Below are 13137 nucleotides of genomic sequence, written 5' to 3'. Positions count from 1 at the left end.
ACTGAGGATCCTGAAACCACAAATATAATTATTCAGCGTGTTCTACATGAAAAGCTGCAAGATGCTGTAGGATCCCCTAACTTAAATCTTGAGTTATTTGTACTTAAAAGTAAGTTTATTTCCTCTTATTTAGTTCAATTCTCTTACATACAATAGCTCCAGGATAAGTTTGGGCATTGATTTTAAAAAATTGTGTTTTGGATGTCTTTTATTATGGGGTCTTGCCACCAGCAGAACATTTCTTTGTGACTAAGTTGGTCCAAAGGAAGTTTAAAAATTTTTAATACCACCCTAAACTTATGCCACCCATGCAAGTCTATCAGTAACTCCTGAGCCTGGGTTCTTTGTCTACATTGGGTTTTTCACTTTAGCTATAGAATCCAGTGATAAATGGGAGAAAGCTTCTTTGTATATTTATCCTTCTTTTTCTTGTTGCTTACATTTTATGTCCTGTGAGTATGATGTGTAGAAAGGCTCATGCCAGCCACATATTTGCTTTCAAATGTCATTAATATACCTTGTTACCTGCTTCCAGGTTACCAATGAAAAGTTTATAATTAATTTTTTGATATAACTTATTTTTGGTATGTTTTACAACTAACTTGTAAAGTCTGATAATTTTGTGTGGTTGGGGTACTTGTTTTTTTTGTCAGGGCAGGGGGACAAAATAAGCAGTGTTAGGTCTTCATTATTAGAAAGTAAGGAACATAGGCGATCCTTAGTGGAAATAAAAACAAGCTAGTCTGTAGAAATACTATGCCAGCTACATGTGCGATCTTAAATTTTCTAGTAGTCACATTAAAAAAAGTAAAAATAAACATGTGAAATACATTTAAATACCTTACACATTTAACCCAATATATCCAAATTAGTACTATTCCAACAAGTAGTCCATGTAAATACTATTCGTGAGTATTTTTTGTACTAAGGCTTTGAAATCAAGTGTATATTTTATATTTATAGCACATTCCAATTTAGCCACATTTCAAGAGCTCACTGGGCACATGTGGCTAGGGAATACAATATTTGAAATGTCAGCACTAGAAACTACAGGATAGGGGTCAAGTAGAATGAATACAAAGTAGTAGTATAAAAGCTGGTAAACCAAACTAGAGGCCTAACCTGGTGGTCAGCCCCTCTACTTACTTAGAAAAAGAGGCTCATTAGTCAGGGCTATCTACATAATTTGTGGATCCCAGTGCAAAATTAAAGTGTTGGACTCTGAAAAGCAATAAAAATGTGCTGTTAAAGGTACTAAAATATAAAACATTTTCTTCTTTCAGTCTTTTTCGACTTGTGATGGTATTTTTATTTGTTAATGAATGCTATTCTAAGTGAAAAAAATTAAAATTACTAGCATGAGTTTCGCTGTTCACCTTTATATTGTGATATATCAATTTCAAATGTAAATATAAAAGTGTTTAACTTTTATTTGGAATAATAAAAATATACAGCTGTATTTCACAGCTCATACATACATGTATTTTGGTTACCAGATCAATGGAAACACTACACAAGTCTAGATCACGCTTTTTAAAAAACTTTTCGTTGATACTGGCACATTTTGCCAATGCTCTCTACCTTCTGTTTATATGACAAAGGACCAAAAGATCCCTCTATGTCATTATTTTCAGCAGAAGCTACTGGCTAATGCAAAGAAGTAACAGGAGCAAGAAAGAATGTGCTAGGGTCCCTTGGCCATTTGTGTTAATGAGAATGCCAATGCCTTCTTTGGCATTCAAAGCAAGCTCTGTTTCAAACAAAAACTGCCAGTGTCCTCTACTTCCTTAGTGGTAGGCATCACATACTCATTTTGTACTCACTTTGAGTTTGCTGAACATTGTGGGTCCACTGGAATTCTTAGTTCACAGGGTATTGTGAATGGTATAAGCAAATGGGGTGGCAAGAACCCATGGACACATTGTGTATTCCTCTGCTCATGCCATGCTCTATTATCCTATCAGACTTCATTTCCAAGCACAAGTTATGAGATAACAATTATTAAGAATTTCAAGACAGTGAGCATTAAACCCAGTGTAAGTTCATAATGAGTGCAGGACCCAGTGCAGACACACAAGTCACACATCCGTGAAGTCAGTCCTGTCAGTAGTATTGTAAAATGCCAAAATTCAACTGAATAAATTTAAAGATCTAATTGGCTTTATTTAATGAGTCATGAATCAGACAGCACCACACCTTAGCAGATAGATAGGAGCTGAGTTGCTGTACAAAATGGAAGACATTTATAGACAGAATGAGGTTGGGCAAGGAGGCTTTCTAGCAGAGTAGATTGTTTCAGGCAAGGGCACCTTCTTTTGCAAGCAGATTTGCAAATCTGTCAGGCAGATTACTTCACTAGTGCTGACCAGGTGATGCCAGATTGACTGATTAGCAGTTACATTCTTGGGATAGATGGAAACCACAATTAGGCTAGATATTAAGTCTTAATTGCTGATGTGGGGCTTAGAACAAGTGACTCTACTTGGGGTCATTTATTACTTTTTTTTTTTTTTTTTACCAGTAGCAACATGAAAAGCCAGAATTTTCTCTAGGGAAAGCTTGAGATAGAGAACACATTATTGAAAAAGGAGATTAGTGGTGGTGTTTTAAAATATTTACTGAGAATAAATGGTCACTTCTTCCTTATTTTTGTCATTTTCCTCAAATATAGCCATAATGGAGAAAGTCAGAAGGAAGCCTCTCTAGAATACAGATTTTATTTTTTTGTAAATCAGTACTATTAAATATTATAAGAAAAATTAACATTATTTTTTTGCAGTTAGAACTCCCATCTTGCCACGTTCAAAGGAAATAGGTTTGGTCATTGGAAATCTACTGAACCATGAAATTTGAGTGCTTAGAGTTTGATGTAACTGTTGGTTTAGTATCTGGATAGGATTAGGGCCTAACTGTTGAGAAATCAACAATCTAAGGAGTCATTGGCTAGTCAATTTCAGGGCAAACTGAATGTCAATTTGAGGGCAAATTGTCTTGCTAAAACTTGAGCAGAAAGAAGACCTGTAAAAGGATAACATTGTTTTAATTTTTAAATTTTTTTTCTCCTTTCTTTGTTTTCTTTTTGTATATATATCTATTTATTTATTTTTATTTTTTAAATCAAAGCATAGTTGATTTACACTTCAGTTAAATAGCAAAGTCATTCAGTTATACGTTTATCTACATCTATTCTTTCTCAGATTATTTTTCATTATAGGCTATTACAAGATATTGAATATAGTCCCCTATGCTAAACAGTAGGTCCTTGTTCATCTGTTTTATATATAATAGTGTGTTATCTTTTAATCCCAAATTTCTAATTTATCGCTGCCCTCCATAACACTGTTTTTAATAACATGGGAGTGAGGACTAATTTAGGGGCACACCACTCAGATATGTTATACAAATGGAACTATGTCTATGAGTTTAGTAAAAAACAAAATCTGAAATAATGGTCAATAAAAATATCACTGTATTTGGGGGATCAGCACTATAGCGCGGCACTGCCCGCAGAGAGGCTGTGGAACATCTGCACCTGCTGTAACACTCAGGTTCCTGCCTCACAGCACAGAGCTGCCGAGTTGGAATTACCGGGAAGGAGCAGGCATTTACAGCAACAACACTCTCTAGGTGACTTTCAGTCACACTTGAGTTTAGGAAACACTGTTCAAACCTCCCTTTTCCTCAAGGCAGTGAACATACTAAGTCTATGATAAACTACCTATGTTCCTTGTTTGTTTGTTTTTTAAACAATCTAGAGCTATTATCTTATAATGGAATTGAGCAACCTTTAGTTGTTGAAGTATTCAGAGGCATTATGTAATTCTGATACGCTGACCCTGTTCTATTCACCATTTCTGTGTTTCAGAAATCAACAAGACAGAAACAGACGACTTTCTGAGCAATTGTAAGTTTAATACATTATTTATTAAAGATGCATTACCTGAATGTAAAAAGTTAACTCTAGATTATTTAGGCTTACTTTGTTGGTATTATAGGGTCAGAATAAAGTTTGATCTGTACACATCTATGGTGTTTTATCTTATATTTGAGGCACATTTTATTGCAAAAGGATAAAAATTGGGAGGGCTTTGGAACAGATGTGTGGAGCCAGTGGCAGATGTGTAGTGGAAGTGAGTTGTGCAGTTTTTCAAGAAAAGGCAAAAAAATTCTCACTGTTTTGATTGCAGATATCTACAATATACCCTCATGAAAGTTTTCTAAAGATTATATAAAAGTGGTCTGTATGTTGATATTTTTTCAGGTAGAGACAGAAGCAGTGTTACTGTACACTAAATAAAATCTTGATAATATTAATCCCATATTATAAAAATTGCAGACAATTATGAGATTGGGGTATATACTGATGAAATTGTTGAAGGTCCAGATAATACCTTCACCCATATTTTAAAAGTGCTGACTCTAGGCCTAGTGTTTCCCTTCCCCTATAGCATAGTACCCTACTCTGATTTAGAGAATGCATTTCATAGTCAACAGAATTAGCACACAATACATTTATCTTGAAAGTTGGAAGGAAATGTGCTACTCACCAGCTCAGAAAGTTGGTTAGTTCACAAACCTAACTAAACATAAAACCAAAGGATGATCTCATTACCTAAACAGCATATATTTTTGCCACCATTATTTATTGGAAACCTGCTATGTGCCAGTGCTGTGTTAGGCAACAAGGATATAATATATATGTGTATATATTCTAGTACTAATATGTTAGTATCATAAGCATATATATAATATATTACTAATATATATTAGTAGAAATATATAAACGGAGATATATGTACATATGTATATACACACACATAGAAAGAAAGAGTTTACTGTTTTTATTATTATTCTGTAAGAATCAAGAAAGTTGTAACTAATCCAGTTTGGAGGCAGGGGAATTATTAGAGAAGGCATTCTAGAGGAAGTAATGACTGATTTAACTCTTACAAAATGAATAGGAGTTAAATATGAAACACTACAATTTAAGGAAAGGTAAGAGTAGGAAAAAATGTTTGATACTACTGGAATACAAAGTATAAGAAATTTGAGACATAATGACACAATTTGATACTTAAAAGCGACTGCTAACTAATGCAACATCTCTCTTTGGCAGGCTGTGGGACACGAAGGAACAAAACTGCAAAATATAGGGTCATGGTTGTTGGTGGGACAGAGGCACAAGAGGATGAATGGCCGTGGCAGGCTAGCCTGCGATGGGATGGGAGACATCGCTGTGGAGCGACTTTAATTAATGGCACATGGCTTGTGAGTGCTGCCCACTGCTTTAGAAGGTAAATCCTGATCCATGAGAATGACTGAGGGTCAGCAAAGGATTGTGGGCTTGGCAGGAAGGAAATACCTCATGAGAGACGAGTTCAATATAAATTAAAGATAATACATACATCACAAAGAGAGCGGGGAACTCATAAACCTTAGTAAGAGGTTTTAGAGTCTGGCAATGGAAGTGACATCAAAGTACATGTAGATAAATTATCCATTGACAACTACACAACAGTTGGTCAAAGGAAGCAGGAATTTTAAAGTCATCTTTGGATTTGGAGCTTGGTGTTAAAGAGAAGAGCTGTATATCTCTACTGCATATCTATCAGCGATGGAGGCCAGGTAGATTATAGGTTTGACACCAATGGGGAAATTCCACATGGTAAGAGAAAACTTAAATATGAAAAAAATTATACAACTGAATAGGCTGACTAGTTATATTTCAAGGAATTTCAATTCAATCTTCCAATCCAGTGCAAAATGTCTACAGTATACAGGATAAGTAATGCCTTGTTAAATTATTGTGTACCATTTTTGATTTTTTTTTAAATGAAGGTACTAGGGATTGAACCCAGGACCTTGTGCATGCTAAGCATGTCCCCTGACACTGAGCTATACCCTTGCCTCCAGCATTTTTGATTTTTAGAGAATTGTGTATGTTCATAGATAGGCAACATGGTGCACATAAAATAAGACATTCTGTTCTCTCATTCTGTCCAGGATTTGCTCTCCAAATGCCCCTTGGAGACACTGATGCCCAGCAATGTCAAACAATCCTAGGGTCTAGAGGGGGTGACTCAGCATGCAGAGAGGCATGCATAGCCTGAGAAACATGCCACCATGGTATTTCCACAAGATCTGTCCTCCGAACATTAGCTTGGAATTTGTTTCTATATACAGAAACTATAATTTAACAAATAAAACTTATATTGACACCTGTCCACTGAATTATTTAATATAAATGGTTATATTGATAACATGTACAAAGTGAAATTTGTTCCTCATACTTTCTCCTCAGGTATAAGGACCCAGCCAGATGGACTGCTTCCTTTGGAGTAACATTAATGCCTCCGAAAATAGAACGGGGCCTCCGGAGGATAATTGTCCATGAAAATTACAAATACCCGTCGCACGACTATGATATTTCGGTTGCAGAGCTTTCTAGCCCCGTTCCTTACACAAATGCAGTACACAGAATTTGTCTCCCTGATGCATCCTATGAATTCCACCCCGATAATGTGATGTTCGTGACAGGATTTGGAGCACTGCGAAATGAAAGTGAGCATCTGGGAGAAAGTCAAGTCATAGTAATCTAATTCAGTATTCTAATGCATTTAAAGAATGGAATGTCATTATGCCGAAATATGTTGATGGTTGGTCATGTGGACGTGGGCCAAGCCAGGCTCTACTTGTGAACCAAGTCATTTAGAAGACACGTAAATTCCTTCATGCCTTAGGTTACTATCAAGTTCATCACTACTACTTTAGTCATGGTGCTTGGTAAGGTGTTTGAAAGAGTGACTATGTCTGAAATTTGTATTAGGGAATTAACTACATCAGAGATTAGGGATCATTAACACACATACCCAACTGTGAGGATCAGAGACTCATAAAGCCACCATTCTTACCTACTGAAATTACCTTCTAAGCCCAACAATGGAATAAAAATTACTTAAACAACTTGAGGTCCTTTCCTAGGCACCTAACTTTTCATTTAAAATAGAAAAAAATTTTCACAAATATTACTGTATCTGACAAAATACATATCCTAAGATTCTGTGCCACCATCTTATCCAATAGTTATAAAAGATTTTCTACAGGTTTACAGAATATATGTATATCTATTAATATAAAGTCTATTTTCTTCCCTTTAGATATCAGTCAAAATTGTCTTCAGCAAGTACAAGTGGATTTCATCGACACTGAAACCTGTAACCAACCACAAATTTACAATAATACCATAACTCCTAGAATGTTATGTGCTGGCTCCTTGAAGGGAAATAGAGATGCATGCCTCGTAAGTGGTTTGCTGCATAACTTTTTGTTCACCTTTTACTTTAAAATAATTATAGCTTTACAGAAGTTGCAAAGATAGTATAGAGAGGCCCTTCAATCAGTTTTTCCCAATGGTTATATCTCACATAACTATAGCACAATGTAAAAGCTAGGAAATGAACCTTGGTACAATGTGTGCTTCTAGGTTTTGGGTTTTTTTTTTTTTTTAACACATGTGCAGATTTGTGTAATCATCACTGCAGTTGAGAACTCTTCTATCAGCATAGAGGTTTCCCTTTATAATAACATTCACTCTCCTCACCCACCACTTCACCATCACTAACACCTGAGAATCACTAATATGTTCTCCATCTCTATACTTTTGTAATTTTGAGAGTGTCATGTAAACAGAACCATACAGTAACTTTTTTTTTTCAAGAATTCCATTTTGATTTAGCTATTTGTGTTTTTGACCTACAAAAGATTCTCTCTGTAGAAAAATTGTGTGGTTCCTCTTAGCTAAATACACATAACTTATCAACAGTCTACTGGTATTGGAATTTTACTAGTTTGAGTGGAGTTTAGAATAGAAAACTTACCTCCCCTTAAGGCTCTTTACCCTTTCTCATTTATAATATTGAATATTAATAAATACAAATACTAAATAGTTCTCCTTTATATATTGAGAGCCACAGCAGACAATGTTTTTGATTCAAGTGCCAAACATAACTTAGAAAACTCAAGAGGAGAAGGGAAGTCTGTTCTTTCTTTCCTTCTAGTTTTCTAAGGTTCTTCCTTTATCATTTCTTTTCTGTTTCAGAAACTTCCTTTAGCCATTCTCTTGATGTAGATCTGCTGGTGAAAAATTTCCTTAGATCTTTTTTTTTTTTCATTTTCAAAATTCTTTATTTCCTATGCATTTCTAAAGTGTGATTTTGCCAGATATAGAATTTAAGATTGACAGTTCTTTTTTTTTCAGCACTTAAATCATGCCCTCTGGGATTTCTGATGAGGATTCCCCTGTTAGAATTGTTTTCCCTTTATAGGTGAGGTGTCATTTCTCCCTGTGTTCAAGAATTTTTCTCTGTCTTTAGTTTTCAGAAGTTTGATTATGTATCTTAGCATGGCTTTCTCTGGGCTATCCTGTTTAGAGTTTGCTTAGCTTTTCAATCTGCAGGTTTACGTCCTTTGATAAATTTGGGAGATTTTCAGCCATTTTTTTCCTTTGAATACTTTTTCAGCCCTATACGTTTTTGTCTCTTTCTGGGACTCTAATGATAGGAATGTTACCTCTTTTGTTATACTCTCAGAGGTCCCTGAGTTCTTGTTCATTTTTTTTTTTCTGTTCTGCCTTTTCTTTGTTGTTCAAACTGAGAAATTTCTATCGTTCTATCTTTAAGTTTACTGATTTTTTTTCCTTCTGTCATCTTCATTCTTCTCTAAGCACATATAGGGAAGTTTTCTTTTGATTATTATATCTTTCAGTTCTGAGACTTCCATTTGATCCTTTATATATGGCATTTCTTTGCTGAAACTTCTTATTTTTTCATTTTTTTCAAACATGATGGTACATGTGGCTACCTCCTCCTAAAATATGATCTTTCTTTGGGTTCTATGATCCTGAAATATGCTGACTTCCTAATCTCCCTCTTTCTTCAATCACTCTTTTCTGGTTACTTATTATGGTTTCTCTTTCTCTCCCTCTCTCTAAGTTTGGCTATTCCTAAAGAATCTTTTCATTTTTTTTTTCTGCTCTCTATATACTCACTCAAAGAAATTATCTTTTCTTTTCTTTAAATCAGCTGTCACTTTAGTGACTTCCAAACCTATATCTCCAAAATCAACCTCTTGCCCAAATTCAGTCTCACGTTTCCACCCACTTCAAAACCATTTCCATTTATATATTTTAAATTGTTAGTATAAGACTAAAATGTGTGTATGTGCCATCTTAAACTCAACAGGCATCATGAAATGTTACCTGTTTTTTCATTTTCAACTTTCTCATTTGTGTTGTTGGATCTTATTATGCTTGGAATCTTCTTTTACTCTTAAATCTCCTTCACGTGTAATCAAGTAAGTTATAGAATATTTTTCCCCTTTACCATTTCTTCCAAATTTATCTCTTTGTCTCCATTCTTTCTGTTAACATCCTCATCTAGTCCATCACCTTACTTCATATTTTGATCACCTTAATTGCTTCCTGGTTTGACTTTCTTTTTCTCGTTTTAAAAGTTTCTGTTGTGGTATATATATATTCTTGAATAAGCTTCTTGTTCTGTTTCTCACTAAACCACTCGCTAAAAATAACTGGATTTATGAGAAAAATAGGGTTAGATACAGACCAAAAGCCCCCCTCAAAGGCTGTGCAATTTTGTAAGCAGAGAATTAACAACAATTAACTGGACCTTGAAAAACAACGTGGACAGTGTAGGTAGGCAGAATGCCCGGAGTGGCTGGTGGCTGACTTAGAGGAAGTTAAAAATGCACAGAAACAACAGAGTAGAAATACCAGCTTGCAGAGGCTTAGACAATGCCCATGGGAATGTAGCTTCAGTAGAGGAGGAAGTGTAACCTGCCAGGACCCAAGAATTAAGCAAGTCTGGGGTGTGTCTCTCTGGGCAGGGAGAAGGTTCCCAGGCACAGGGATTCTTTTAACATTTTCTTAAAATAAAGCCTCAAAGGCTTCTGCCTGTGCAGTAGTGGAGCTGAGACCTTTTCCTTTTTTTCCTGAAGATTGTACTTCTACTCCCATTATTCTGTCCTTTACTAAAACAAAACACGTATAAGTCATCGCAACGTCCATACTCCCCTTTTCCTTTTTCCTCGAGTGTGAGCTAACTAGTGTTAGCAGAGCAGATTACATCTTTCTCTATTTGATACTTGCTGGATGTCACCTTATTTTCCAGCTTGTTGTTCCAGTGTTGACGGGTGGTCAGTGAATAGAGACCCCAGGATTTTTCAGAAAGATCATCCAGTACCTTGTTTTTATGACTTGTATAAAGAAACAGCCCTTTGGAGTTTGCAAGACATAAACAATTGTGTGGAATTTGTGATTTTATATACATATTTACTAAGTTCTGTTTTGTGCCAGGCTCCATGGTAAGCACATTACATACACTGTCTTCCGTAATCTTCAAAATTATCCTTGGAGGTAGGTATTATTAGAAGCATTACAAAGAAGTAAATTAAAGGTCTTAGCTTGGAAGGGCCAGACTTGAGATTTAAACCCAGGTGTCTGACTTTAATGTCCATGCTTTTCATCGGTAATAAACCCTTCACCTTTCTTTTGGGAACTGTGTCACACTCATAAAGAAAACGGACAGTTGCTTTGACGGATGTATCAGATAAGTACCATTCTGCAAAGAGATGGCGCCTTTAATCTCAGTTTTCTGAACCCTGAGTCTAAGCCAGTTCTCCAGGTAGGGGAGTTCCTCCTTACCGTGAGTCACTGGCATAGGTAGAGGGGAGCACATAGAAGACTTTTGAAAATCGCCCTTTTCATTAAACTCAAATTAGAAAAGTAGTAGATTTCTCTGTAACGAACTAAATTATTAATGACTACTTTCTCCCTTTTCCTTTAGGGTGATTCCGGAGGACCACTGGTTACTCCAGATGCTAGAGATACCTGGTACCTTGCTGGAATAGTGAGCTGGGGCGATGGTTGCGGGGCACCCAATAAGCCCAGCGTTTATACTAGAGTGACTGCTTTCCGGGGCTGGATCGCTTCCAAAACCGGTGTCTAGGAGAGAAAAACCCAGTAGAGTAGAACACATTTTTATATACAGGCCATTCTTAAAGATACAGAATTGCAGAAGAAGCCTTGCAGATCACCTAGATTTGTCTGATCGAACTAAACTGTCTGCTTGTATGTGCATATATGTCCTTCCTAACTTCTGCCAGATGGATTCCGTCCCAACTTGCATTCACTTGTTCTCTAGAAGTTTACTGTCATCAGATTTTAGCTTGTTAACATCAATTTCTCATGCACGTACACAATTTGAAGTGATCCCTTCCTTCATTTCCTCAGCTTCTCTCATATCAGTAAATTTCCACTTTCAAGGTGTAGGACAGAGACTGAAAGGAAATATGAAAAGGAAAGAACTACATTTTTCATGTGTAGAAAAGCATTAGTATTTTTTTCTTTATGGAATGAGGAAAATGATCATAATCATTACGAAAGGTCAAGCAAACAGACAACAGAATACCAAATACTTCATGATGGAAAAAGAATGGGAACTAAGTTAAGGAACTAAAGAGAAACCAAGATACAGCTTTATTTTTATTTCCAGCAAACAACTACAGAGATAAATGTGGGGAAGATTCTGCTTTCTTGTGGCCAACGCTAAGTATACAAACTCTATATAATGGGCTTATTCTAAGTTCTAGCAAATAATAATTATGTAACATTGCACTACTAAGAATATCAATATTTAATAATAATAAGAATAAATAATAATAATAATAATAATAATAAATCATCCTTTTGCTTGACATTATGATAATTGATGAAGAAGGGAAAGATGGGGAAATGTCAATAATCAATTTATTGCAAATTCTTTTAAAATTTGAAAATTCACTAGAATGAAAATTCACTTAAGATCAACCAGCATACCTTATATGGTGAGATTTTTGTACAGTTGAATAGGAGGGAATGAAGATAGATTCAGTACAAACTAATGGATGAAATAGGATTATGACCAATTGCTTGTGTATTTATATTTAAAGCTTTCCCAAACTGCAAAGCCTTGAAGGGGAATAAGGACCCAGTGTTAGTGTGTAATTGCAGCTGTGCAAATAAAGCTGGAGGTGGGACCTCTATTTTGAGATGATTGCAGGTTCCTCCCCCTATCGCATTTGCACTCCACACTTGGACCATGGGCCTCTTAGACTCCTCTGGGCTTAGATGGAAAGATATCAGAGGGAATTCATCCTGGAAACTGCCTCCCTGTTACATCTAGCATGGCACCGAGTTGCTCACTGCCTGGACAGAAAACTGAAGAGAAAGCCTAATATCAACCACCTTCATAATTTTGGCTTTGGTAAACCACTACTGGGCTGTTAGAGACACAACATTCAAGTGACCCGGGCCATTATGAAGTAAGCACTGGTGCCATGGCACACGTACATGTTAATGGTGAGATTTCACTCAATCTTTCCATTACCCTTTCCTCATCGTATACAGCTACTCATACAAATTCTGTATTGTACCATAACCACTTTGAAAGTAACATTAGTAGGAAAAATCTGACATTTATTAGCCCAAATAACATTGGCATATGAACTGATCAAATTTTAGGCACTTGGCTAAAATAAGATATGAAATCTGACAAGAATCGACAGTGTTAAACATTTTGCATAAGCTGTTTTTATTCTATTTAATGAAATACTTTTTAAAAATTGAGGAAAATGATGAATTTTAAACAAAGACAAGTACATTTCAAACCACATTACTCTCAGTGTTCCGTTAAAAACTGATTTCCCTTGGAGTATGTTTTGCCGTTGGGACTCTAGATGGCACCCACAGCTATAGGTAGATACAGGGAAGAACGACGTCAGGACCATCAAGTAATAATGAAAACTGCAGTAGACATTCTATGTTAGGGTCTTGTAAAACAGAAAGAACACAGTTCATCTTTGTGAAGGCGTTTAAAAGTGAATCCAGGTAAAGTGACATTATGAATAGTATTTTTCAGGTATCTGGAGGTGAGTTTCCAAACTAAAATAAAATTTAAGCCATGTGATGTAAGTAATTTCTTCTGCAAATACATTTGAAGAGATTTAAATTAAGGACAAATTTTAGATGTTTAATTTCAAAATGGCATCATATTTCTCAGGGAGATATATATATATATATATTTT

At 35.7% G+C, this 13137-nt stretch overlaps 1 protein-coding gene across 1 annotated transcript in view; it reads left to right on the top strand.

Annotated features, from left to right (window-relative positions):
• The window catches only part of LOC105101509 (transmembrane protease serine 11E), a 14476-nt gene extending 3455 nt beyond the window's left edge, over nucleotides 1-11021 (top strand). Inside the window, exons 2-7 of the mRNA XM_064489278.1 lie at nucleotides 7-109; nucleotides 3866-3904; nucleotides 5117-5294; nucleotides 6302-6561; nucleotides 7158-7300; nucleotides 10860-11021. Coding sequence (XP_064345348.1) covers nucleotides 7-109; nucleotides 3866-3904; nucleotides 5117-5294; nucleotides 6302-6561; nucleotides 7158-7300; nucleotides 10860-11021 — 885 coding nt within the window. The remainder of the gene's footprint in view (nucleotides 1-6; nucleotides 110-3865; nucleotides 3905-5116; nucleotides 5295-6301; nucleotides 6562-7157; nucleotides 7301-10859) is intronic.
• Nucleotides 11022-13137: the final 2116 nt, after the last annotated feature.

Source organism: Camelus dromedarius, chromosome 1 (genome assembly GCF_036321535.1).
Source record: "Camelus dromedarius isolate mCamDro1 chromosome 1, mCamDro1.pat, whole genome shotgun sequence".
Taxonomy (NCBI): Eukaryota; Metazoa; Chordata; class Mammalia; order Artiodactyla; family Camelidae; genus Camelus; species Camelus dromedarius.
Note: the sequence above shows the minus strand (reverse complement) of the source record. Positions and strands in the feature narration are given on the sequence as shown.